Source organism: Myotis brandtii, unplaced genomic scaffold, assembly GCF_000412655.1.
Source record: "Myotis brandtii unplaced genomic scaffold, ASM41265v1 scaffold61, whole genome shotgun sequence".
NCBI lineage: Eukaryota > Metazoa > Chordata > Mammalia > Chiroptera > Vespertilionidae > Myotis > Myotis brandtii.
The window spans coordinates 2,489,645-2,517,278 of NW_005370318.1; the positions used below are offsets into that span (position 1 = coordinate 2,489,645).

The 27,634-nt window shown below is 51.7% G+C and overlaps 1 protein-coding gene across 1 annotated transcript; it reads right to left on the minus strand.

Moving 5' to 3' along the window:
• Nucleotides 1-5,737: 5,737 nt before the first annotated feature.
• Nucleotides 5,738-27,634, minus strand: BPIFB4 (BPI fold containing family B, member 4). The gene is made up of 16 exons (XM_005879807.2): nucleotides 27,535-27,634; nucleotides 26,591-26,653; nucleotides 25,747-26,266; nucleotides 24,601-24,705; nucleotides 23,671-23,814; nucleotides 21,945-22,008; nucleotides 21,434-21,494; nucleotides 20,264-20,355; nucleotides 18,437-18,640; nucleotides 16,771-16,824; nucleotides 16,022-16,192; nucleotides 13,583-13,650; nucleotides 11,812-11,854; nucleotides 10,056-10,119; nucleotides 7,490-7,566; nucleotides 5,738-5,910 (listed from the first exon to the last, which is right to left on the minus strand). The coding sequence occupies exons 1-16, from the start codon at nucleotides 27,632-27,634 to the stop codon at nucleotides 5,887-5,889; spliced, it is 1,854 nt and encodes a 617-aa protein (XP_005879869.1). The 3' UTR covers nucleotides 5,738-5,886.

The window sequence follows — 27,634 nt, forward strand, 5'->3', positions numbered from 1 at the left end:
GCAAACAATTTCCGATTGTTTACAAGCAATGGGAAAGATTTTAAAGGAAGTAAAATGGGTGCCACATCAACTGAATCAAAGACAAATGAAAAACCAAAAAGTCATCAGTAAAATGTTGCTTCAATGGCATGAAAGGAAGTCTTTTTTGCATTGAATTGTGACTGGTGATGAAAAGTGGATTTACTTTGAGACTCCCAAAAGCACAAAATCATGGGTTGATGCAGGTCAACCATCAACATCGACTGCAAGGCCAAATCGCTTCGGAAAGAAGACAATGCTCTGCGTTTGGTGGGATCAGGAAGGTGTGGTGTATTATGAGCTTCTAAAATCAGGTGAAACCGTTAATACTGATCATTACTGATAACAAATAATCAATTTGAACCACTTTGATCATGAAATGACCAGAATGTGCCAGAAGACACAGCAAAGTAATTTTGCTTCATGATGACGCACCGTCACACACTTCAAAACCAGTTAAAGACATGTTAAAAGACCTTGCCTGGGAAGTATTAACCCACCTGCTGTATTCACCAGACCTTGCTCCTTCAGATTACCACTTGTTCCGATCGATGGCACACGCACTTTCTGAGCAGCACTTCAAAACGTGCGAAGAAGTGAAAAATTGGGTCTCTGAACGGTTTGCGTCAAAACAAGAAAAGTTCTATTGGGACGGTATCCACAAATTACTTGAAAGATGGGGGAAATGTGTAGCTAGCGATGGACATTACTTTGAGTAAAGCACTTTTGGTGCTTCTCTTGAAATTATTGTGTTTTCTTTGATTACAAAATCCGCATTTTTAACCGGTATCTGCATTTTTAACCAGTTAGTATGCACATTGACCCTTTACCGGTTAAAAATGCAGATCGCCTGGAATCCCACTGTAGCAGTGGTCACTATGGAGTGGGCTCTCGCAGGAACCCCACGGGCACACTGGTCACTGTGGAGCTGGCTGTCCAGGAACTCAGCCTTAGGGCTCAGTATTGATCAAAGCACGAATTCTACGTCGGGGTCTCTCCTGGCTCCGAGACTTTATTCCTGCTTCCAGGACCCTTGAGAACTGACAATTTAACACTGAAGAGGGGGTGGGATCGGGAGACACTGGGGGTGCGTATGAGAAGGGAAAAAACTTACTTTTAATCAGCCAAGTAATGAAAGGAAATGTTTGTCCTGGGAAAAATCAGAAAGAGGTGGGGACAATAGTTGGCAAACGGGCAACACTGCTCTGGGACCCAGGAGCCCGGCTTCTCACCTGGTCTCCACCATCTCCTTCTATGTGGCTTAAGCAAACCACTGAGCTTCTGTGAGCTTCGGTGTCTTTGTTTATAAAACATGTATGTTTGCTGGCCCGGCCTCTCCCGAGTGTGGCACCAGGACATGGCCCTGGGACACTTTGCGAATAGTACCTCCCTCGGCACGTGTAGTCCTGGGCACCTGCATTTCACATGCTGCGTGGGGGCTCTGTGTCCTCCGGGCTCTGCATTGGAAGAGCTTTGATGTGGCCTCAGAAGACGTGGTCCTGACCCTGCTGTACTGTCCAGGCATGTGGCCTTGGGCTAGTCCCTTTGCCTCCCTTGGCCTCAGTTTCCCCATTTCTGAAACAGAAAAGGTTATCCTTAACGATCTGTAAGGGGGTGAGGGACTTTTAGGGTGACTGTGTCCTTGAGTCACAGACACTGACTCTCCTCCAGAATCGTGTGCAAAATGGAAAGTTTGCTCCTTTGAGAGCCTGTGTCCAGGCAGAGAGCCCCACATGGGGCAGGAAGAAGGCAGCAGCTGGGAGCTCGGGGTGCCCCTGGTGCCTGAGCTCAGACCTTAGGGATTGGGGTTGGGGAGTGTCAGGGGTCCAGGCCTCTGACTGAGTGGGCACCCTCTTCACACAGGGAGGTGCTGGGAGGATGAAGCAGCAGTGGAGGCCTATCTCAGTGGTCTTCTCTCGTCCTCCAAGGCCTTGGCTCCAGCCCTTCCCACTGTGGCCTGCCTTGTCCCCCTCGGCATATCTGATACCAGCATCAGGTTCATCTCCTCCTCGAGAACCTTTCATAGCTCCCCACTGCCTGCAGGAGAAAGTCTAAACCCTTCAGCCAGTCTTCAAGACCCCCATGTCCTGCGGCTCAACTGTTCTAACCAGACCAGTCCTTTCTCTTCCCCCAAGCCCTTTGGGCTTTCTGCCTTCTGTGCCTCTACTCACTGTGGTAAGTGAAAGAGGGCAGGTTCTAAAGTCAAACTCAGGCCAGTTCCTCCACTTAGTTGCTGTGTGAACTTGGCAAGTCACTTAACCTCTCTGAGCCTCACCTCCTCATCTGTGAAGTGAGGATAATGTCCTTTAACCCCCAGAATGGTTGCGGGATTTCACAAGATAATGGGTGACACTTGCTAGGCATTTAGCACATGGTGTCTGCTTCCTGTCCATCTTCCTCCCTCTGTCAAACCTGATGTGCAGTCGTGGGTTTCAGCTCCGAAGGTCACTTCTCCCCCTCATGCTTCCCCAACCAAAAGACCTGCCCAATAACGCCAGGAGGCACAAGGGCCTGGGGCGGGGGGGCAGTCCAGCCTTCTCCAAGATTCCCAACTGGCTTTGAGAAGACTATGGTCAGAAGCGCGGGGATGAACAGAGCAGAAAAGGACTTGGGAAGTTCACACTCAAAGAAGAGGCTCCCTCGGGCTGGGGTGGCCCTGTGACAGGGGATGAGGGCACCCTTGGGACAAGAATACTCCTGCAGTTGGAGCACATGGAGTGTGGGAGCCACAGGCTGGGGAGTGGGGCCCATCATGCGATTGGTTCACTGCTTTCCAGATGACATCATCATTCTGTGATCAAACCTCTCAGGAGACCCCCCAAACGGGCGTCCCACCAAATGGGCCACTGGGATAGAGAGATGACCAACACCATCAGGCTAAGCCAATATGCAGAAAAGTGTGTGCGGGGTCTCTCTCTCTCTCTCTCTCTCTCTCTCTCTCCCCTCAGCCTTCCTCTCAACTGTCAACTGTTTGTTACCCCCTCCCCCATAAGACCACCCCCCCTCCCATGGCTAGAACAGTACTCTTTATAGTAGTCAACCTGCAACTGAGAGTTTAGATGTGGGCTGAAGGCTGGGTGGTGAAGCTAGGCGGGGTGAACGTCAGAGGCGGCAGCCACGCACAGGGCTCCATGACATTTTGACAAGACGGATGAAGTAGGCATTTTGATGAAGCTGGAAGGGCCTTTGACTAAATGAGCGTAACAGAGGTGACACTGCATGACTTCCAAAAGCAGATCATCACAGGCCCCGCAGCGGCTTCCATTGTGCACCCTTGGGTGCTAACGTTTTGACGCCAGCACGTGGACAGGCCACATGCAGGTGTTCTGGCTGACATCACCAGCCACAACCACCACCCACCAGCGGATGAGTGAGGAGGCCTCCAAATGGGTCCGCCTGACAGCAAGTCCCCCAGCTGTCCTTCCCAGTGAGGCCCAAGGCATCGTGGAGCAGAGACACTGTCTTGACCCCCAGAATCTGGGAGGAAACAAAAATTGTGGTTTATGCCACTCAATTTTGAGATTAAGATTTGTTCCTCGGGATTAGTAGCAGAAACATCAACTCAGTGAGGTTTTTGGGGCTTCTAGAGTGTTTTTATGTCAGCTACAACTGAAGTGGGACAGTCATGGAGTTCCGTGAGACGTCCCATTGCATGTCCTGCCGTGAAATCTGCTGCCACCTGTGCTTCCAGGACCCCCTCACTCACACTCCGACCCGGGAGCCCTGCAATTCTGAGGAGCATCCTTGGTTTATCAGTGAAACTTCAGTATCATCCAAACCTGGTGGAGATGCTTAGTAGAGGCTCTTCTCCCTATTAAACTTAAAACAACCATTCATTTTTGTCACTGTGACCTGAGGATGCAGTGATGGTCCAAGGCCAGAACAAGCAGCAGAAGTCCCATGAGGCCTCAGGCCTGTCTTAGTACCTGTCACTCCCCCAGAAGTCCAGGCATCCTAGACCATTCATGGACATTTAGACCCTCAACCCCATGCTACTATGCCCAAGTTCTAATTAATCCAACTCTATCTTTTCCTCCTTCTCAATTCTTCCAAGTCCTTCCATTTTCTCACTTTGAAAGAATACCCTAGATGTCCTTTGACTTTTAAGAAATCATAGCCAATGGAAAATGAAATGAAGTATTTATAATCCAAAAATTTCCCCAAGAGTTAAAAAAAATTCTTCCAAAAATTGAATAGCAAAAAAAAATTAAATGTGTTGAAGGATGTGGGTGTGTTTCAGCAGCTGAGGAAGGAGTGTGAGGAACCCCTCCCCCAGCAGAGGACCAGGAGGTAGATGGGGCTGGCCAAGGGGGTGGGGCAGACCCTGCAGGGCTTGGTGGGCAAGGGTGAGGGTCTGGATCTTGCTGTGGGTGCCATGAAAAAACCATGGGAGGGCTTGAAACAGGGAAGGCAGGTGATTGAATGTGCAGTTAAAAATCCCAACCCTCTGGCCGCTGAGTGGAGAATCGATAGCAGGGGCAGGAGGGAAAAAGGAGAGACCAGTGAGGAGGCTGGAGAGGTGGTCCAGGGAGAGGTGATGGGAGCAGAAACAAATGGAGTTAGAAACAGAAGCAAATGGCGTATTCCTGATGATTTGCAGAAGGTAGTTCTAACATAGTAGGGGTAGCGCAGCCATGACCCTGCTCGCCTGGGAATCAAGTTCTGGGCTCTCTTCCCAGACACTGCCCTTTAAGGTGGGCCTTCCTCCCCACTCGGCTTCTCAGGCAGGCTGAACAGGAACTCCCACTTACTTCTCTCTGAGCGAGGGTGTGGGTGTTACCAAGGAGACTGGGAGAGACAGAGACCCTGACTGGGGGAGGAGAAGGGTGATTGAGTGTAAGGCCCCCAGAGGGAATGATGATGTGTTTCCTCCTCAGAAAGGTTTTCCCTGACCACCCAATGGTGTCTCCCCTTCCCCCTCCATCCCTGTTTATCCCCTTTGTAGTCTTCAAGACAATCTCAAAATAGCCCCTTTGTTTACTTATTTACTTATTATTTTCTTAGACTTGTTGTTTAAGGTCTGTCTTGTGGACTAAAATCTAAGCTTCATGAGGGCAGACTTGATAGGCACTCATGGATGGATGGATGGATGGATGGATAGATGAATGAATGAATGAATGATGCAGCCTGGAATCCAATATTGAACCAGACAGCCCAATAGTTTAGCTCTCTGATATTGAAAGGGAAAAAACATGGATGGGGGAAAGGAAATCTTTTTTAAAATCACTGGGAGGAGGGTCCGCAAAATAGGGGACCATCCTGGTACCTGCCTCATGGTGCTTTCATGGGGTTAAATGATATCAAGTGCCAAAGCCTCAGTGCCGGGCTCAGCAGGCAGTGCGCCCTCGACAAGCAGCTCTCAGGAGGACGGAGCAGAAGGCTGTCTTTTTGTCCCTTTTACCTCTCCCCTGGGACCTGGGAGGCACCCACCCACCCTCTGGACCAGCTCCATCCTCTGTCCAGTTGTAGCTACAACTGCCAGGTGCCCCAGCACAGCCGTGAGGGAAAGCACCTGACCCTGAGAGAGGGTCCTCCATGGAGACGCACCCCAAGTGCAGGGGAAGTGGAAGCTTTTATTGAAAGGTTCATGTGCTTAGCATGGAGTCCGACATGTAGTCCCAAAGGCCTCCGCCCTGGAAGTGACCTTCCATCCCTGCGGGGGCGGGGCTGACCGCGGACCAACTGTTGGCCAGGAGGGGCGATGGCTGGGTCCTTTCTCCGGTGGAGGCAGGTGGGGAGAGGGTCGGCAGGCCAGGGAGGGACCTGTTGTGGGGGCTGAAGGGACTCGGGGCCGGGGACTGTCAGGCCGAACCTTTCCAGGGCTGGTTCTGCCTCCTCTGGGGCCGCAGCGTCGCTGCCTCCTGTCACTCAGGCGCTCAGCACCAGAAGGTCCTTCGAGGGCAGAATAGAGAACCCAGTTAGTGGGTGGACGGCTTCTGGCTGCAGCCTCGGCAGGTAGTCACCTGCCTTTGGATCAGGCAAGTCACATTCTGGGAAGCACTAGCTCGACAGCGAGGACACTGGGGTGCAAGGGGCCTGAGGATCACCCTGGCCATGTCATTAGCTTGCAGGGGACCTCAGGCAAAACACTTCCCTCCCTGCTCCTCATCTCCTTTTCCCCAAAAATAAGAGAAGCAGGTCTGAGCCCCTCTCCATACTCTTTCAAAATCCATTTCTCATCATTAAAAACAGCTACAGCAAAATAAATAATAAAAATAATAGATTTAACCCGCAGAATGAAATAAACGCCCATAAGTCACACTGGTACAAATAATCGAATAAATAAATAAATGGTGGGGAAGGGACGGCTCTTCCTTAAAGCAGAATTCCAACTAAAGGAATTCTAGAAATAGAAAACCACCATTAGGCAGACAGCACGGTAGTAACAGTTGCTGGCAAGAACCATTCATGAACGCCAAAATTAGCGGGAGAAGGTGTGATGGAAAATAGAATATTTGCATAGTCTCAAAGGATCTCCCCATGGGATAGTTAGTAGTAAATTGAAAAATAGTAACTTAGTGGAGAAACCTGACAGGAACCACCTTAATCAATGATCAAAGTCAGCGTCTCTAGGAAGAAGCTGCCTGATATGGCACATGGATGAGGGCACAGCATCACTTTGGTGGCATTCTTTCCAGAAATACATAACTTCAATCTAATCGTGAGAACACATCAGTCAAATCCAAATTGAGTGACGTCTTCCAAAACAGGCCAGACCGGTCAGAAATGTCAAGGTCATACACAAAACACACGGAAAATTGAGGAACTGTCCCAGGTTGGAGGACACTAAGGAGGGGTGACAACCAAATGCAAAATGGGATCCGGAACCGGTGCTCTACCGACCCCCTGGTCAAAGCCATGTTTCAAAATAAAACTCTAGGAAGATTGGAATAAAAACCAGGAAATGTTCTAAGTGGTCATTTCTGGGTTGCATATATATCTAGGAGGATAAACATGTTTTTGTTTAATCTTTTCTGCATTTCCCAAATTTCAGATACTGAGCACATGTGGTTTTTAGTTTTCAGATGGAAACAAAGCCCCTACATTTGAATTTTAAAGCACTTGCCATGATTATCACTAGCAATTACATCAGGAATATTTACCCAAAGACTCATCTGCCCATTGGCTGGAGAGCTTTGTAAGGACCAGGGTTATAGGTTTTGTTTACTGCTGTATCCCCAGCCCCTTGCATGTTGTCTGGTACACAGCAGGTGCTCAATAAGAGTTTTTCCAATGAACCACATCACACTTCCACTTTGGGCAAACCCCTTACTGTTCTGAGCCTCAGTATTCCCATCTGTAAGATGGGGGCAATGACATCTGTCAGGAGGACTAGATGGGTTTGTGCATGTGAAAAGTTTCATTTAAGGCTTCTTAACAGCTTTGTGTCTGATTCCCTCAACCTCATCCTTTGAAGGAAGAGGCTCCTACTGTCCTATCCTTCCCTTCCCTTCTCTTCCTCTCCCCTTACCTCCAAGACGTCGATGTCTGCATTGCTGAAGTCGATGTTAAGGATTTTGGGGAGAGGGACACCAGAGCCCAGCACAGCTGTGGGGGGAAAAGTCAGCAACAGTCAGTGTGGCCAAGAGGTGTCAGCCTGTGGAAAGCCACCAGTATTTGCATGATACTGTGGTTCTACAGCGACAACAGCACGGGACTCACATCCCAGCGCTGCCTCTTACTAGCTCTGTGACCTTGGACAAGTTACTTAACTTCTCTGTGTTTGGCTCCCTTATTTGGAAAATGGGGTAAAGATTGTACCCAAATGATCCGTTTGTTGTGAGGATTAAATGAAAAAAGCTTGTGTGCGTGTGTGCGTGCTTGTGCGTGCGTGTGCGTGTGCGTGTGTGTTTAAGTGTAATTTGGTGCCTGGTGCCAATCACTATTGTTCCATAAATATTCACTAATTTCATTGTGTTGGCTTCTTTTTCTATTTGGAGTCCAGAGTTTCCAGTTCTTGCTTTTCTGTCCCCAGGCCTCCGTCCTTGCAGCGACTCCTGCCCAGAGCCCACATCTTACGCTGCTGCCTGCGGAGCTCTGAGCCTCCCTGAGACACTGTTTGGATGCCACCTCCTCTCTGAGGCTTCCTGCCCCTCAGGCCAAGCACTCGGCTCCTGCTGGAGCTCCTGGACGTCTCCGTATAGAAGCCACGAAATATTAATTCCATTTCCACGTTTCTGCCGGTGTGAGTCTCTGGCAGACAAGGACTGTGTCCCGGCATTACCCAGCCCAGGGCCAGGCACAGGGAGGGAACGATGCCTGCTGGGTGCAGGCGTGGAAGGACGCACATGTGGCCCCACCAAGGACCGCGTGGGCTGTGCTGTTTGCTTTTAGGTGGTCAGAACCTAAGTAGACCTGCCAATTAATGTTCCAAAACAAGAGAAAGTGATATCGAATGAAGAGAGGAAACGCGGAAGGGAGGCAGGAGAGGCAGTGGGTGAAGCTGGGTTAGCTGAGGTTAAACACTCGAACCCCCGCAGGACTTCTCAGAGAGCGGAGGACATTGTGAATGTGCCTCAAAGGATTAGATTCCATATTTTCCAGACTTGCTTGTCCTTGGAACCCTTTTCTCAGAGTATCTTTTGGGACTAGTTTTCCATGGAACCTACTCTGGGAATCATGGATCTAATCCAACCTCTCACTTTCGAGAATGGTGCATTGCATTCTAGGAAGAGCGAGGGACTTGCTGCCTCCCGGGGGCCCAGCCAGGATGAGCGTCTCCATCTCCTTCTCCCTGGTCCGCCCCGCCCAGCCCAGCCCAGCTCCCGCCTCATCCTCTCCTGCTGGGAACGTGCATGGGCTTTGTGACCGGCACCTTCCTGTAATGCAGACTCAGCCTCCTCGTATGACAGTTCCCAGAATAAGGGTGGAGAGCTCCCAAAGGAACCCCGGCTGGTACAGCTGATGCCAGCCCCTCCTCCCCTCTTCCCTGACGCAGAAGTGGGGAGCGAGAGGGGCTGGGGCTGAGCAGCACGAGACTTGGGCACAGGTTTCCCATCCTAAGGGGGTTACTCAGTTGAAGGAGCTTGGCCCCAGCTCCAGAGGCCCCACAGTGCAAGTAGCCCAGAGAGGCAGGACCATGTGCTGTCTATTCCATTCAGGAAGCTGGGCAAGAACACCCTCCAGCCGATCATGTGGCTGCTTAGGAGGCAGACTGTGTGGTAGGAGGTTGTAGATTTCGGTAAGAGTAACTTTAACTTTATCTCTGATGACTGAACATTTTATAATAACAGGGAATGCATGTAGTCCCTGTTAGGTAAAAATAAATACACGATTCAAAACCAGTCAGGAACAAAACAACGTTGAGTATACTTAATGGTACTGAACCATACACCTAAAAATAGAAGGTAAATGTTATGTTATATGTATTTTACCACAATTAGTAATCCCATACAATAAAAGCAGAATATGCTAAGTGTCCAACTGATCGGTGGACTGTTCTGTCAACTACTTGACCAGTTGCTATGACGCACACTGACCATCAGGGGGCAGACACTCCGATCGGTAGGTTAGCTTGCTGCTGGGGTCTGGATGATTGGGTCTGGGAGAGATGTCCTGATTGGCCATGATCAGCTCCGATTACCGGCCAGGCCAAGGGACCCGACCCGTGCATGAATTCATGCACCGGGCCTCTAGTAAGCATATAAAAATAAATCAGGAAATATCTTGGACTGTATTGGGGGGAAATAGAAGAAGAGTTTAGGAGGAAATATACCCAAAGGTTGAGATTAATTGCCCAGGGAGGTGACATTTTTTAAAAACTGATCTGGACTTTCAGAATTTGATATAAATAATCAGAAGAACAAAAACAATCCACCAAATAAGAAAAAAAAAATACAGCAGAAGCAGCAAATAAGGGAGTTGTTGGAACCTTGTGGCAATACTTGCATTCACAGGCTTAAATTAATAAGCTTAGAACGAAGTTCTCAGAATTGTTATTGAGGTAGACTGGCTGTGCATCAAACATGCCCAACAGACCAGTAGGCACCTGGTCCCCAGGCCATGTGCCCCCGGGAGGCACAGGCACCCGCTCTCACCGTTCATCGCGGGCAAAAACGCCAGATCGAAAATCTTCCCCACCAGCATCTCCATGAGGCCAACCTGCAGGGAAAGAACGAGAACTCAGCCCCGGCAACGGTGCACTGGGATCCCGAGGGCTCCTTCAGGCCCTGCCCTGTGGCCCACGAGGAAGGTGCTGAGCTGCTCTGGGGCAATCTGAGAGGTGGCAGTCAGACGTCCCGTGACTCCAGAACCACTGAGCTAGACAGCTCCAAGGGGCCTCTGTAGGATGGGGAGGCCCCGGCCTCAGGCAGCGGAGCTCTGGTCCAAGGCTACCGGGGAGGCTGGGACTGACAGAGGGCCAGCTCTTCCCCAAGAGGCGCAGAGCATGGGCTCTACGGTGACTGTTCGAAAACTACGATAGTGTCACTGGAGGCCCTTGGGTTCCCATCCCAGCGCAGCCTCCATGGGCCTCTGAGGAGGTTCACTCACCTCTCTGACCCTCAGTTTCCTCATCTGAAAAGGGGGCCAGCAAACCCTGCTTATGAGGAGTGTGGGCAGGTCATGTGAAATGCCTGGACTTGGGCCTTTTCATATATGGTCTCTCTTAGCTTCTCTGAGCCTTGGTTTCCACATCTGAAAGTGGAGTGGATAATCCTTCCCACGTAGGGCAGGCAGCTTTGTTCCTATAAGTAGAGCCCCGGCCTGGCATAGGGCCCTGAGGTTCCACAGCGACAAGAGCACGGGACTCGCATCCCAGCGCTGCCTCTTACTAGCTCTGTGACCGTGGACAGTCAGTCACTTACCTTCTCTGTGATTGGCTCCCTTATTTGGAAAATGGGCTAATGATTGTACCCCAATGATCAGTTTGTGGTGGGGATTACATGAAAAAGGCTTATCTGTTTGTTTTAAGTGTCATTTGGTGCCTGGTGCCAATCACTGTTGCTCCATAAATATTCACTGACTTCATTGTTAGCTTCTTTTTTCTCTTTAGAGCCCAGAGATTCCAGCTCTAGCCCCAGCTGCCAGAAACCAGGTGTGAGGCCTGCCTCTCCTTCTCTGAGCACCAGTCTCTCCATCTAGAAAATGCAGCTGGCTGTCCCAACTCCAGGGGTTATAGCCGTTTGGGCTTTAAAAGGCTCAAAAAACGGCAACACAATGGGTATTTGACTATTTCTGCGCATGTGGAAACCACCCAAGCTTGTCCCAGGAAGCAGGTATCTGTTTCATTGTCAATTTATGAAAATAAAAAAGAGGGGCATTTCTGAAGCTTTAACGAGGGTGGGGACCCAGGAATGAACAGAGCGGAAACAGGACCAAACCCTAGAAAAGGGGGGTCTCGGATTAGAAACGCAGAATTCCAGAAAGCGGGGGGTGAAGGGAGGTTAGAAATAAATCCAAACCTGTGTGTTTTACAGACGAGGAATCTGAGGCTCAGAGGGGGGTGGTATGGCCAAGGTCATAAGGGAGTCCGTGGCCAGGCAGAGCCCCTGCTCCAGGAGAAAGGGGTCCCATGGGACGTGTCTGCCTCCCTCCCCACTCGCCACTCTGGAGTGAAGGGATTTGGGCCAAGCAGCCTCCCTGGGGGCAGGCAGTCAGAATGGGCAGCAGCATAGGCAGAGCTGGAGCTGTGAATCTGTGCTCTGCCCCTCCCTGGCTCGTGGGCCTCGGTTTCCCCATCTGTGAAATAAACGCTTTGGAGTTCAGACCCCCCCGCCCAGTCCCCAGCCAGCCAGTCTCACGGGAATGCCATTCCCAGAAGATCGCACGCCGGGGCCTGAGCTTGGTACTTACATCAAAATTGCCCACATTTGAGGTTCTGAGGTTCAGGCTGGTCCTGCAGACAAAGTAGACAGCCCATCAGAGGTAGTGGTGGCCTGAATCACGGGGGGCTGCATGGCACTAAGCTATCAGAAGCCCCCCCCCCAGAGCCCACAGGAGGGCCCCTCTTGGCCTGAGGGCAGTGAAAAAAACAGTGGTGGTCTCCAAGTATTGAGCTTCAACCATGTACCAGACACAATGCCAAGGGGTTATATACCACATACACAGGCTCAGAGTGCAGCAGCACCACCTGTGTGTCTTTGGCCAAAGTACTTAACTTCTCTATGCCTCAGTTTCCTCCTCTGCAAAGTGGGTGGATGCAAAGCTTAAATTCCAGTAAAGCCCTTAGAATGGTGCCTGGCACATAGCAAGTGCCATGTATACATGCGCGATCATCACTATCTTGTTTGATCCTTTCAGCAACCCTGTGTGTGTGTGGGGGCGGGGGCGCGCGGGGACCTGAGGCTCCAGGGTAACTTGCAACGGCTACTCAGGAGGGAGAGCCCAGGACTCGAACCCTGAGCGTATGCTCCTGGCAGCTGTGCTATTCTGAGCAGGGAGGCCTGAGGCCTGGGGCTCAAGGTTTCTCTGCACTAGGAGGGCCTCAGTCTCTGCACCTGAATCCCACCTGCAAACTGACAATTTCACCTGAGAGAGGCTGGACCAGACCCGCCCCTGGGGCAGAGTCATTGGAGCGTCCAGCAGGAGAGAAACAAATATTTTATTCCTTCCCGACTTCCCCTCCCACCTCCCCACAGCACCCTAGCTCTTGCCTGCCCCTCCAAGGTTGCCTGTGCTGCCCGCACTGCCGTAACCCCAGCTCTTCACACAGCCCTTCTCGTCCAGGCCTCGGGTCAAACGTTACCTCCTCACAAACCCCTGGGCAGCTCTGATTGGCATCTGATTATGAGTAACCCCAACTGTGGGGCTTGATAAATATTTGTTGTAAGAAGAAAAACGTATGAACTGGGCACGTGCTGACGTTTATATATTTAACCTCATTTATCACGAAGTGGGAATAATCATAATATTTACATAGGCTGAGGCCAAGTGACTTGAGACACATTTAGGGCCCAGCTCAATGCTTGGCACATAAAAAACACCCAATAGATAATAGCTGTTATGATGATCATGGCGAGTCCTGTGAGGTGGGGACAGTTACCTCCATGTTCAGGTAAGAAGACTGAGTGCAGAGAGGCAGGGGCAGGTGGCCTGGGTCACACAGGCTGTCAGTGGTCACAGTGGGATTGGGAACCATGCTGCTTGGCTGCAAAGCCCGTGCTTGTAACAGGCCAGACAGACCACGGTCGGCTCACAGCCCTTCTCTGTGCTCACTGTGTGGCCCTGAATAGATACATCCTCCTCTCTGAGCCCTAGTCTTCTCCTCCTGAAAATAACAGCCCTGACTCCGAGGGACCGTTGGGAGGCTAAGCAGATAGGTGCCGGGTGCAGAGCCCGCACAGCGTCACCACCGGCATCGTGATTAGGATTGATGTTGTTGTTATTGGCAGTAGGTTCCTTCTACAAGCTTACGGCTTCACCCTCCCTGCCTGGCTCATGCCAGTGGCTTTGCCATCACAGCCCGTTTTTACCTTTGCAGCCTCCTGGGTTTAGCCAGCACTGAAGGCCATGCTAGGAGACCACTAAGCCCTCCCCGGCGTCCCTCCGTGAGCTGGCACCAGACACGGCAGCACCGAGGGGGACTCTCTGATGGGCAGGAGCCCGAGGCCGCAAACCCCCTTACTTGTCCAGCTTGGCGTCGATCAGGAGCTTATTGTCCTCCACGGAAAACGAGGCCAACAGTTCTGTGTCCTGGAGGACAGGGAAGGAGAGTGAGACGTCACTGCCACCGTCTATTGGCCACTGCCTGCTGAGGGCTCCCGGGTGCCAGGCCCTGGCTAGGTGTTCCACGAACTCTGAGCGTAAAAACAGGCTGTTCCCTGAGGTTTTGGTCAAACCTCCCTTTATAAGCTGACACCACCAGTAACCTCACCATATAATAGATTTTTGCCCACGGGAGGGGAGGGGCTGGGAATAATAAATTGCCCTCCTTAATTATTGTCCACTAGTAAGTCACAGCAAGGGCTGAGTGCACACCTCTCAGAAAGACAACTGTCACAGGAAGCCAGCGATTGGCATGGGTGTTTACAAGCTTCTCCCAGCTGTCTCAGAGCGGGTGGGGTGGCCTGCAGCCTAGGAAACCTGCTTCAGATGAGCCATTGCAGATGGGATTGGGCATTATTGCTGTCAGTCAAAATTGCCCTGCCCCCACCCCATGAGAGGGCATGAAAGGTCCAGAGGGCATGAAGCCTTGTTGTAAAAAAATCTGTCTGCTTCCTTGTCTCCCTGACCACCCCCCCCCCCCCCCCCCCACACACACAATAAAATAAAATAAGTTGGTCTTATGAAAAAAATAAAGCTCCTAACAAATTCAGCTGACATTATTAGTAATAACAATATTGATGATCATTGGGATGATGGAGAAGAGGCTCTGGGTATATATGGGAAGGGACCTACTGGGCATGCAGATCAGTCCATCCTTCATGAGGAAATGGCTTTTGAGCTGAGCCTGGAGGGTAGGTACGATTTGGCCAGATGATAAAGAGGGCATGAGAGTGGTCCAGGCAGTGGGAAGGGCATGTGCAAAACCCTGGGGCAGGAAGAGTTTGGCATTAGAAGGGCAGACAGGAGGCCGAGATTAAGGAGATGACAGGACTCCAGGAGGCTGGAGTGGGATGGAGCCAGGCCAGGCAGGGGTAATGGGCTGGAGAGGACTCAGGGACCGGGGTAATGGGGAGTCATGCAGCGCTCCGAGCTGGATCAAACAAACATTTGGGCTGTTGATGGGGAAATCTCCACACAGTAAGGACTAGTCAACAAGCACTAAGTCAGGGGCAGCCAACTCCACTCACTGGGTGAGAATTAACCTTTTGAATCTCTCATCTGACAATGAGAGGCCACTCCCCGACCCTGGGGCTTAGCATGCTCCCACCTCCCAGACTAGGAGTGGCTCATTTGGTCTTGAGCCTTGGGCAGAGAAACTGGGAAGACAGAGCAGATAAGACAGAACCCAAATGTCTGAGTCCAAAGTTTTAATCAGGGGGGCGGGGGGGGGCACTCCATACAACACATTCCTTTGACAAATATTTACTAAGCACCTATTATGTGCTGGACCCTATCTATGCTAAGCTCTGGGATCCAGCAGTGAAGTAGACAATTCGCATTTTTGTCCAGCAGTAAACTAGCAAACAAGTGCAGGTTCATATAATGTCAGATTAAGGATACAAACAAAGTAAAGCAGGGGAGAGAGAGAGTGAAAAGTGAGGGAGGGAAGAGAGAGATAGAGATAGAGATAGAGATAGAGATAGAGATAGAGATAGAGATAGAGACAGAGATAGAGATAGAATGAAAATGGTGAGAATATTTTGGACAGGTGAACAGAGAAAGAGCTCTCTGAGGAGGGGAGATGTGAGCAGAGACCTAAAGGAAATGAGGGTGTGCGCCATACAGATATCTGGAGGAAGACCATTCCAGGCAGCGAGAACAGCATGTGCAAAGGCCCTGGGGTGGGACTGTGTTGGAGGGAAGATTGAGGAGCTGAAAGGTGAACAGGGCATGTTGTGGGCCATTGTGAGGGAATTGGTTTGTTTCAGGATTAATAGAAAGCCTTTTGAGAGAGGAGCAGCATGATTTTAAGGGGATTCCTGTCTATGAAATAACTGTGGACATTGCATTTGTATCTATCTCCTCTTATGTACCAGGGACAAGAGAGCTAGAACCATCTGTGTAGTTCCCCCTTTCTCCAATATCTGATAGGAAGCATAGCACATAGAGGTACACAGTAAATATTGTTGAAGGCATGACCAAGGCCTACTCTGCCAGGCACTGTGGTATACAACCCGTGAGAATAATGATAACCAACACTTTGGGAGCCCGTAGGAAATATCAGGTGCTGCTCCGAGCATCTTAATAATGCCCTGCTGCCTTACCCACGTGGCAGAAGGAAAAGTCAAGAACAGTGACTTACTTGCCTGAGCTCACACAGCTAGAAGCGCTAAAGACGGACTTGGCTCAGGTCGTCTGGCCCCATAGCCAAGCCTGTAGTCACTGTGGTGGGGACTGTGAAGATCTGAAGGAGTCTGTGGACCCCTCGAGAGCACGCCTCCCCCCCCGAGACACTCACCACATCGATGACGCAGATAGTGGTCTCGACGTCATTGGGTTGGGACACCATGATCTCCGAGGTGGCAAACACCTTGACCAGCGCTTTGTCCTGCTGCAGCGTCACTGAAGGCGGGTTGGGCACCTGGATCCTGATGGTGAGCGGGCGGGACTCGGGGTACTGCTGGAACACCTGCGGGGAGACCCCGGGCCAGCTGAGCAGGCCCCCGCGGAGCGGGAGGTCTCACACTGGCTGCTTCGGGTCCAACAGCATCACTTGAGTCTGACAAACCGCTCGTAAAGGCTCCAGCCGGCTGCTGGATTGAGCAAGGGCTGCCCTTGTGACAATTGAGGTGATGATGCCAGCAAAGACTTAAGCTCAATGCCCACTGCCTGATAATGCTCAAACCTGGTACTGCCTGCGATGGAGCCGCCGGAGCATTCACAATGCCATCAAATTGCCACATCCATAGGGTACTTTTTCATCATGTTACAGATGAGAAAACTGAGGGGAACACCAAGCAAGTTGACCAAGGCCAGCAGGAAAGTGGGGACTCCAGCCCGGGTCTGTGTCTCTCAGAGCTTAGGCCCTTCCTCCCTTTAGATGCCCCAACTGGGATGAGAAAGGCCACAATTTGAGGTGTCTCACAAGAAAGTCCGGGAGGTGGGGGGCGGGGAGCAGAGCACCCCCACCCTTGTGCTGAGTGTCTTCCCTTCAGCTCCTGGGGGAGGGGGAGGCTGCAGATAAGGAGACACTCCTGCCTTACATACCTTGGGAATCAGGGCTCCCAGCGTGGACGTGGTGAGTGGAGGAAGTTCTTCAAACTGCAGGACAAGAAGAAGAGTCATGCGAGTCCCTGAGGCTATGGGGACAGACAGGAGTTGCTAACATGGTGATTAACTTCCTCACGCTCTCAGCAGCCAGTGGGGGCATCTTCTCCCCCTTAAAGACCCCTTGGGAGGCCCTACCTGTCTAACTGGCAGCCACCATGTAGACCACGGTAGCTGTTCTGTGGTTAAATGGACAAGACTGGCCACTTAAGCTTACCATAGGCATGCCTTAGTCTAAGTCTAAGGCTTAGAGGGAAGGAGACAACTCTTTGTCCTCTAAACATGCAATTCTTTATTAAAACAAAGTGGGCATCAGTGAGCCACATGCATAACCAGTGTCGACTAAATGCGTGATTCTGCAAAATCCCTGAACCACTCCACTGCACTGCTGTTTACTTAATATCTTCTTTTTTCCTTTTTATTTATTTATTTTTTTATTGATTTCAGAGAGGAAGGGAGAGGGAGAGAGAAATAGAAACATCAATGATGAGAGAGAATCAGCGATTGGCTGCCTGCTACATGCCCCCTACTGGGGATCAAGCCCGCAATCCGGGCATGCGCCCTGGACCAGAATAGAACCTGGGACCCTTCAGTCCGCAGGCCGACGCTCTATCCACTGAACCAAACCGGCTAGGGCTTAATATCTTCTTTAATTCGACTAACTTTTTAACACCTCAAGTACTACAGAGTGGAAAGCCGGTATCCCTTGACAGAGATGGCAACTGTAAAACCAAAGGCAATAAAAACAGAACAATGCCCTACTCCCTGCGTGGGTATTGTCTGTGGAGGGCTGTGGGTGTGTGTCCTGTTCCCCCCGAGTTAAAAAGAGGACACTTAGAGGTGCAAGAGAGGGTTAACTACATCCTGACACAAAGGGGGGCTTTCCTCTTAATGGAATCAAAGAGTGACATGATTGGTACGGTGGTTTTTTAGAGAACATCTTGTTCTCATGAGATATATACTGCAGCTTACGCCGTGAAATGTCACATCTCTAAAAACTCAAATTGTTCAACAGCAGGTGATGGGTAGATAGGTGGCAGATGGACGGATAGCTACAAAACGAATGTGACAAAATATTAACTATGGAATCTAGGTGAAGGATATTTGGGCACTAATTGTGCTATTTTGCAACTTTGCTGAAGGCTTGAAATTTTTTCAGAAGGAAAGGTTTGGAGAGAAAATGAGTCCAGAGCATACCCAAGAGTGTTTTATTCTTATATATCTTTTAGTTACTTAGTGTGAGTGCTTACCAGGTGAAAGGATTCTAAACATTTACATGGAAGTACATATAATGTATGCATAGTATGCTTTTTATGAAGGATTGGAATAAAATTAAATAACATGGAATAGTGAGAAACTTTCTCACCATATGGTTTGATGTTGTTTAATGCCATGTCTGTGAATCACCTAAAATCTTCCTAGGCACCGTGCTTTGGTAAACACGGACATAACTGATACACGTCCATGAACTGGAGATGAGTCAAAGGGTGGACTGTCTATAGTTCTCACTTTACAGCAATTTCCCCAAGGCCGTGGGGACCACAGGATCAATTGGGAGCTCTTTGCTGCCCAGCCTGCCCGACTCCCAAATGGGGCCACGACTCACCATGCCATTGGTGATGTCAATATTCAGTGCCCCATCCTTCTGCAGGAGAGTCAGCACTGAGCCCAGGAAGTTGGCAGAAATGGCCAGTTGGGAGTTGGTGTTGTCGCCCATGGGGGGCAATTCCGGCATCGTTGGCCTGGGAGCCTTGGCTGGATGCCCCAGTGGATAGTCGATGAGCCCTCCTCCAAGCTCCCCAACCACAGTCTGGAGAAACAGAAGGGGTCACGGGGAGGGGTGCAGGGAGGAAAGTTGAGGAAGGAGGCTGAAGGCTAGGTGAGGCCCTGACTCTGCCTCCAGGCAGCCTTCCTTGATTAAACCCACTGGGTCTGAGTGACTCTTTCATTTATGGCCTGAGATCTTCTTCAATGTGTGATGGTAGCGGGTCCCTGCAGTTCCCACTTTATGACCATTTATCATTATAGCCATGGTATATTGCCATTTATTTTAAATACAGGTATGACACAGATCCTCTCCCCACCTCAGTCCTGCCATATGAGTTAGCATGTTTATGCACCCGCACAATACACATTGGTGTATCTACTCTCTAAAGACTAGGCTCTTGTCCATGGCCTACAAGACACTGTGTAGTCTTCCCCGGGGGCCTTTCCACCTCATCTCGAGCCACTCTACCCCTCACCCCCGCCTCTACAGAGCAGCCACTAAGGCCTTGTCAGTCCCTGCCACCACCTCAGCACCCCCACCATGATGCCTCCCACACACTGTTCCCTCCCCGACACGCTCCTCTTGTATGTTCCATTCATCTGGCAGGTCTCAGCTCAAGTGTCACCTCCTTCAGGAAGCCCTCCATGATCTCCGTGGGTATGTCAGATCCCTGCTGTAGGCTCTAATAGCCTGGGACCTTCCTTCACAGTGCTCACGAGCTATTCCTGTACATTTGTTTGAGTGATTCTTGGATGGCATGTCCCCTCCTATAGACTGCAAGCTCCATCAGGACAGAAACCGTGCCCTGTGCACCACTGCACCTCCAGCCCCAGCCCAGAGCCTGGCACACAGCAAGTGACCAACAAAGAGCTCTTGAATGGCTAGAGTCTATGCATATACCGGGTGTGCATCTATTCGTGCGCACAGGGGTGCTGTGTACATGAGAGCAGGGGTGTGCACCTGCGCCCTGTATCTGATGGAGCACGTGGGGAAGCACCTGTGTTCGTGCGGCCCACGGGAAGTCTGACTGTGTGTGCGCCCCGTGCACGGCTAGCGACCAGATTCAGTGGTGCGCTAGAGCACACCAGCTCACAAGAGCCGAGTCCACGCATCTCTTTCAAACTCTGTTTTCAGTGACTCAGGCAGGCAGCTTGAAATTGGCCGTGGTGGGAGTATTTATACCACGGATAGCAGCAAATCTTACAAATCAGGCTTTTTCTTCCTAATCCTGAGAGCTGGCTGTTAATGCTAACCAGCACACTGCTGGCCAGGTTCATTTCTCCAGGAGACCCGGGCCCAAGCAGTAGCGCTAGTAGTTAGAAGCCAGATTGCTTGGGTTCAGATCCCAGGTTTACATCTATTAGCAGTGACCTTGGACAAGGGGCTTGACCTTTCTGTGCCTCAGTTTCCTCAGTAAGAGTGCCTACCTCAAATGGCTGCTAGAGGTCAGATTAGCAATGCCCTTAGTTCACAGTAAGCACTTAAGAAGTGCTGGCCGGGACTGCGTTTTTAACACGGCTCCTAGAAGGGCCCGACCTAATCGTAAAAGGGTCTCGTTCAGACGTTGCTTCCCAGGCACTCAGCAGAAGCCTGAGGGACCCTCCTTCCCTCCCCTGCCTGTAGGGAGAGGGCCACCTCCCCTCGCCCCGAAGTCCAGGCACTCACGTTGAGGTCCACCTCCAGGAATTCGCCAGTCACAAGCGGGAGGCTGGAGAAGGTGTACTGGACGCTTCCCAATATCCCCAGAGGAATCACAGCTGCGGGCAAAGGTGGGGGTCACAGGGAGGTACCCTCACCCTCCCAGACGCCTTCCCTTCTTGTGTCCCAAGGCAGCAAGGCTCCAGCTCCAGGCACCATGGAAAGAGCAAGAGTTCTGGATTCAAATCCCAACTCTGCCTCTTCTTTGCTGTGTCACCTCAGGCAAGACACTGCGCCTCTCTGAGCTACAGTTTCCTCCTCTGTAGCATAGGTTTAACATCACTCCGAGACTGTATTGTGGCGGGGGGGGGGGGGGGGGGGGGGGGGCAGTGAGATCCTGGGTATGGATACGCTTTGTAAGTTGCCAAGTCCTGTGCGCTGGGCAAGAAGCGTTAGGGTTTCCGCCATGCTGTGCTTCATGGGATCTGGCCGTTCCCTGACTGCTTGTGACGAATAGCTTCACCCTCTGGGCTCTTTCTCCCTTGGTTCTGGCCACAAATGGAGTGAGCTTTGCCTGTCTGGGAAAGCCAGCCTCAGACGGCCTGGAATCCCAGAGACATGGGCCCACACCAGAGGGGGCTGCCCTGTGTGGCTGCAGAGCTGTGCACTGCACAGCGCGGTGCCACCTTTCTGCTGTGGTCCACACGGACGTGCACCCTATGGGGCCGGCTGGCCCTCAGGAACGTTCACTCAGAAATCCTGGGTCGGGGTGGTGTTGGAGCCTGGTGCTGAGAACCTGGACAGTGTCCCCGTGTCTCCTGCCACTCCCTCTCCAGTCCCTCTGTGGGTTGAAGCCAACCCCCTCACTGTAGAGAGGAGGGAACGGGAAGAGTCCACACACCTGCCAGGCCAGAGCCAGGGCTCCAACCCAGCCTCCTGGCTCCTAGTCCAGAGCCCAGCCCCCTGGGCCCGGGGCGGAGCCTCCTCCCTCTGGGACTTTGTGGAGGAATGTTTGGGGACAAGAGGGAAGTCCAGGTAGACTCTCCCTCGAGGCATCGGTCACACAGCACTCAAGGGCCTGTGCCCCACCTCCCTGAGTCCTCCTCCCAGGCACTGCTGCCCCAGGCCTGCTGGGGCTGGGCCCGGGTCAGGCACTAGTAGATGTGGGGCCGACTGAAACAAAGCAGAAGAACTTACAGTTCACGAGACCCAGCTGGTCGTTCACCAGACCCAGCACGACGTCCACGATGGGGCAGAGCTGTGGGGGAGAGAAAGCATGACGTTCTGGGGGCCGTGCAGGGGGCGGCGGAGGGCGTGCACGGATGACAACTACAACGGAGCTGATGTTTACTGACCTGCTCTGTGCTCGGCACTGTCCTCCCCACAACCCCACAGGGAAGGCTCTCTCATAACCCCCATTTTACAGACAGGAAAACTGGGACCCAGAGAGGTGATATGATTTGTCACACAGTTTGGAAGTGCCCGAGCTGGGACTCAAACTCAGAACTGTCTGATCCTCAAGCTCCACCTCCTTACCCCTTCGCCAATCTGTCCCTCCGTGATCCTCAGGGTCGACCCAAGAACATGCCTCAACCCCCTGGTGCCCTCTGGGCCGCCTGCATGTCCGCAGCGATGGAGGCGGAACTGTGGCCCCTCAGTCTAGGGAAAGTCAGTGCTTCCTGCTCCCCGTCCCAGGATAGGTTCTTACCAAGTCAGGGAGGACATTGGCCAGGACTCGGTTCACTAAGTTGTCCACAAGGTTGGGGAGAAGCCTGAGGAGAGAGGAGCAGGATGAGGAGGGGCTCACCCAGCTGTGCACACTCGGGGTCCTAGCCAGGCTCTGCCTGAAGAGAACCTGTCAGTGCTGGAAGCTGCTCTGAAAGCTGGAAGGGCAGTGGGCCTTCACCCTAAGCCAGTGGTCAGCAAACTCATTAGTCAACAGAGCCAAATACCAACAGTACTTCTTCAAAATAGACTCGCCCAGGCCGAAAACTGACTTCTGCGCATGGGCCACGAAGTTTCAATCGCACTGTACGTGCACGCCCGCACGTGGTATTTTGTGGAAGAGCCACACTCAAGGGGCCAAAGAGCCGCATATGGCTCGTGAGCCGCAGTTTGCCGACAACAGACCTAGACCTAGCTGGACGGGCTAGTCAGGCAAATTGGGGACTTTTAATTCATTCATTCACTCATCCATCCATTCACTGATTCATTTACTCATTCAACAAACAAATGTTTCTTGAGCTCTACAGAGGGCTGGGCCCAGGCGGGGATGTTCCTGATTTTTAACTGCAGATGTTGTTCCCTCCTGCTCAGCCGGCCGGCCCTCTTCTAATGGGCTGCTTGTTGCAGCTTCGCATAATCTTCCCGAAGGATACAGAGACATCTCCAAATTGAGGAAATGGAAAAAAGAAAAGCAAAACGGTGTTTATAGCATGTGCCCGTTTGTGTTAAAAGGGGTAAGAATCTATATTTGTGTTTGCTTTGTTTGCACAAAGGAACTGGAAGGGGAGCTTGGTGAGACGGGGGCAGATGGGAGGCAGGCTCCTCACTCCCTGCCTTCTGTCTTTTTGTCTTTTTGAACCATGTGTTACCAACTGTATTTCCCCGTGAAAATGTGAATTTAAAAATCTGTGAGGTTTCTGTGTGCTGCCCTCCCCGCCTCCCCTCACGGAATACCAGGGGCCAATCTTCTCTTTCCTACCCGCCCTGGAGAAGAAACAAAGACTCAGAGAAGCTCACATGAATCAGAAAGTCTTGGGTTCGAGTTGTACAATGAGTGTTTCTGCTCCCAGAGCTTAGATAAGATGAGAGCTGGGGGATTGGGCCAAGAGATTGATAACACAGATTGGGGGAGGGGGCAGGGCCAGAGGCCTCAAAGAGAAAAGCTGAAGAGGGCTCCCCCGTGATGAGGGCCAGGGAGTGAAAGAAGGGGCCTCAGTTCTGAGCTGCCCTGATGTGCTCTCATCCACGCCCATCCCCCCGGGGGAGCGGGCTGGCCACACACAGACACTTGAAACCTCTCTGGTCAGAGGGTGGGGACTTGGCCGCCTTGTGGGGAGGGTGTAATGGAAAAAAACTCACCCCCAACCAAGTTTGCACGGGACAGAGCCCACTGGGAAATTTTCTCTTGAATTGGGGCACTAATGGACACAAAACCTGCTAGACATGTATTCAGAAACTCTTAACATGTGCCAGATTCTACCCTAAGGCTTTACATTCATTATTTCAATTCTGAAAGGAAAAAGAATTACCCCCGTTTAACAGATGAACAAAATGGAGTTCAGAGAGGGCAACAGAATTGCTCAAAGTCACACAGCAAGGACAAGTGGAGCTGAGATTCGAACCACAGGATGCTTCCAGAACCTCTGCTCCTAACCATCCAGGTGGCCGTGCCACCATCCCCCCAGGCGCTCCGCCCGGCTGGTACTCACCCTCGCAGCAGCCTGACCTTGATGCCCCCCAGGAGGGTGTCGCATCTCTCGATGACCAGCCTCGGGTAGCCAGCGCGGTCCATGGTCAGCCGGACCTTGGCCGTAATGTTGACTTCCACTGCGATGTCCAGGAAGCCAACGAGACTGGAGGAGACCATGAGGCCAGGGAGACAGAGAGTCAGCCCAGCCTCCAGGCAGCTCAGCTCACCCAGCCCTGCCTGGCACCTCTCACCCTTGCGCCCCTGCCCCTTCTATTATGTGTCGATCATGCTCCTTGCTCATCTCTAGGGATCCCAAACGAGAAGACCTCCCTGGTCCCTCAAGTTACCTGTGAACAAATCTATGTCCCTCCTCAGTCTGTGAGAGCTCCGAAGGCTGGGGACAGGGATCTATAAATGAACTCTACGTATGAATTTCGGCTTCCAAGGTGAGCAGCCAATGACCTAACTTTATAGACATGACCTCAATCCGTGGGGAGAAATCAATGCAAAAGTCCACCCTGAGGTCCTCTGATAAGCACCTCCCAGGTGCAGGCACTCTTCAGGGAGGCAGATGCCCGTGGCCACAGCCACGAGGAAAAGGAGGTGTCAGTATGCCCATTGCAGGTAAAGACACTGAGCTTCAGTACATTAGGGCACTGGCCCAAGATCACATGGCTTAAAAGAGAGTCGGGATTTGAACCCAGGCTGTCACCTGACTCCAGCCGCCAGGATCTTAACCATCTCGCAGACTGTGCTCACTGCTGACAGGGACCTAAAGATGGCCTAGCCCAGCGGTGTAAGCCATGCACTGGGTGGTAACACATTAGACCTTATTAGTCCCCCAATTAAGGACAAAGAGGCTGACATGTAGGGAAGGGAATCAACTGCCCAGGATCTCCCAGCCGGGACATAGGATGCTGGGGTCCCCTCTGGGGCTGAGGGCACACACCTCTTCCCGTTGATGGCCACACGGGTGTACAAGCTCAGGTAGACGCCCACGCCGGGCAGGAGCCGGACAGACACCCGAGGGAGGGTCAGCTCCACAATCCGCAGCCTGCACGGGACCAAGAGCAATGAGAGGACAGGGACTCCCGCTGCTGGCCATGCCCTCCCTCACACACCCCTTTGTCCTGTTCAGTCCTCCTGACTCTAAAGAGACCTGAGGTTTGTGGGTAGAACTTGGAAAACATAGAGAATAAAGGCAAAAGATGCCGTGACCCCTCCTCCCACTGCACAGAGACCTGCTTGACATATCCATGTATTTCCTATGACTTTTTTAAATTTAAAGATGCCATTCCTTTGGCTTGTCCCTGCCCTTCTTTGCCTGCTTTCCTCCTACACATTCTCAGATTTCAGCTCAAGGTCCTCTTCCTCCAGGAAGCCCCCCCCCCTGCCCTCCCCACTATACACATCCTCATTTCTCCATGAACTTCTTACCACTGAGGCAACTGGAGGGTCATTTCCAGGCATCTTTATCCATGTCCATAAGGACAGGAGATATGTCTTTTCTTGGCTAGCCATGGGGCCCTGTCTCCAATGCCAACACAGTGCCCAAACCATAGCAGGAGTTCTAAATTTTTTTTTAATTAAATAGCGAATGTGAGGAGGAAGCTGGGCAGCGTTGAAATTATAATATATACAGGGTAGGGGAAACGTAGGCTTACAGTTGTTCATATGGAAAATAATACAATAATTAATAAATAACAATACAGGCATAAACTCTGTTTCATGTACTCACAACTGTAAACCTACTTTGGCCCCACCCTGTATGTATGATTTTAAATCCTTGGGCTTTTTCCATCTAAACTATGTTACTATGACCATTCTACAGGTGGGGAAGTTGAGACTCAGACAGCAGAAAGGCATGATCCAAAGTCACACACAAATATAAAAGGTTGAGCTGGGACTCAAATTCAGGGCAAGACCCAAAACCACCAAACTTGAGATTCTCAAGACGTACAGTCCCGAGGCTAAGCCCTAAAGTGTCCAAGGCTCTGAAGACCATCCCTCCTCCAACTCCAGGTCTAGGGGTGATCACCCCTGTTTGGAGATTCATCACAGGGGACTTGATAGGGAGATCTTGGCCCCTCCTTACCCCGTGATGCCTTGCACGGTGCTCAGGATGCCTCCCTCGCCGAGCACGCCCAAGACGCCCCCTCCTCCGAGAAGTCCTCCGTCACCAAGAAGACCACCTCCACCAAGCAGGCCACCTTGGCCCGACAGGATGCCGTTGGTTGCCAGCATGCCACCATTGCCCAGCAAACCGCCTGAGCCCAGGGCCCCGGTGGCCACCCCAGGTGGGATCTCTCCGGGCCGCAGTTCTCGCCGGTGAAGCCGGCCAACGGATGCTGCCCCTTCGGCTGACTTATACCGCCTGAGGTCCCTGTGGCCACCGTGTGCATTCTCAGCCATGCGGTAGTCGCCATTTCGGAGGTCTCTGACGTTTCCATCAGACTCAAGGATTTCACCGTATCGGTATTTGCCCCCGAGCTGAGCGGTGTTGTCATTGGTTTCGATGTGACCATACTTGTAATTACCGCCAAGCTGTTTGCCATTCGTATACTTTCGGGGGGGATCTCGGACATGGAAATCATTGTAAGGAACACCACCAACACCTCGGGGGTGGTCCATGCTTCTGTCGTCATCGTAATAGTGTCGGCCACCACCCAACAGACCACCACCACCACCACCACTGCCACCCAAGAGGCCACCACTGCCGCCCAACAGCCCCCCACCACTGCCGCCACTGCTGCCCAACAGCCCCCCACCACTGCCACCCAGTAAGCCTCCTCCAACTCCACCCAACAGGTCACCGCCACCCCCTCCACCACCACCACCAAGCAGGCCCCCCAGAAGACCACCTCCCCCGCCACCTCCACCTCCACTGCCACCAAGCAGACCCCCCAGGAGAGGCCCACCACCACCACTACCAGCTTTGCCCATGGGCACCTCCCTCAGGGCTGAGTGGAGAACATCGCTCTGTTCCAGGTTGCTGGAAATGGCTGCGGAGAAGCAAAGGTGTGTCAGGGGTTCCGCCCTTTCTCCACCTCCAGCCCCCAGGCACCACCTGGGAGCCCTGCTTGGCTCTCTGGGCCCCCGTTTCCCATAGGTAAGATGCCCAGGTCAAATGGGAAGATTCCTCCAGTCCCACCAGCCCTGATGTCCGGTGAGCTCATTAGCTGCTGGCTTTGACCTGCTCACACATTCACTAGATTTTAACAGCATTCAGCCAAAACTAGATAAATTTGCTTCCTCGCCCTCCCTTCCAAGTGTTCCACACTTTATAGCTCAAAAACCTACTTCCTCCTGCATTATCCCAACTGACTCTTGGGAAATAGTCAAGGCCAGCATTATTGTCCCCGTTTGATGGATAAAGTGAGGCCTGTGACACTCAGATAGAAAATGACCTCATTTTTATTCTCATAATAAAAATGGATGGGAATTGGGAGATTAGAGGCAGGAATAATTGTAGCTCCCAGTTTTGAGAGCTGTCTGTGTACCAGGAGTTGTGCGAAGTTTTCAAAAGATCAACTTGTTTAATTCTCATATCAGTCCTCTGAGATGGGAACTTTACACCCATTTTGCAGATCAGTAAACTGACTCAAGTCATAGACTTAAGGTCACACAGTCAGTATCTAAACCCCAGGAAGACTGACTCCAGGACTCAAGCTCTTACTCACTGCTCTCTACTGCCTCATGCATAAAGTTCCCAACATGGTGTTTGGCACATAGTAGGTGCTCAGGAAATAGTAACCAAAAGGAAAGGGGGAAACTACAGCCCAGAGAGAAGTTACCCATCCATCTGATATGGGTAACTTCAGAGTAGGCAGGACTGCCCTGCCCACCCCAATGCCACACCTACCCCCTTCAGGGCTGGACTCACCATGGCTCAGCACATCCTTGTTAACCCTGAGGACCGTTTTTACTCCTTGGCCACACACAGCTGCCACAGACAGAGCAGCCACACACCAAGCCGTCCACAT

Coding starts and splice junctions, on each gene's coding strand:
- BPIFB4 (XM_005879807.2), bottom strand. CDS start 27,634: ATGTGGACGGCTTGGTGTGTGGCTGCTCTGTCTGTGGCAGCTGTGTGT. Junction 26,654..27,534: donor CAAGGATGTGCTGAGCCATG/GTGAGTCCAGCC, acceptor GCTTCTCCGCAG/CCATTTCCAGCAACCTGGAA. Junction 13,651..16,021: donor CTATCTGCGTCATCGATGTG/GTGAGTGTCTCG, acceptor CCTGTCCTCCAG/GACACAGAACTGTTGGCCTC.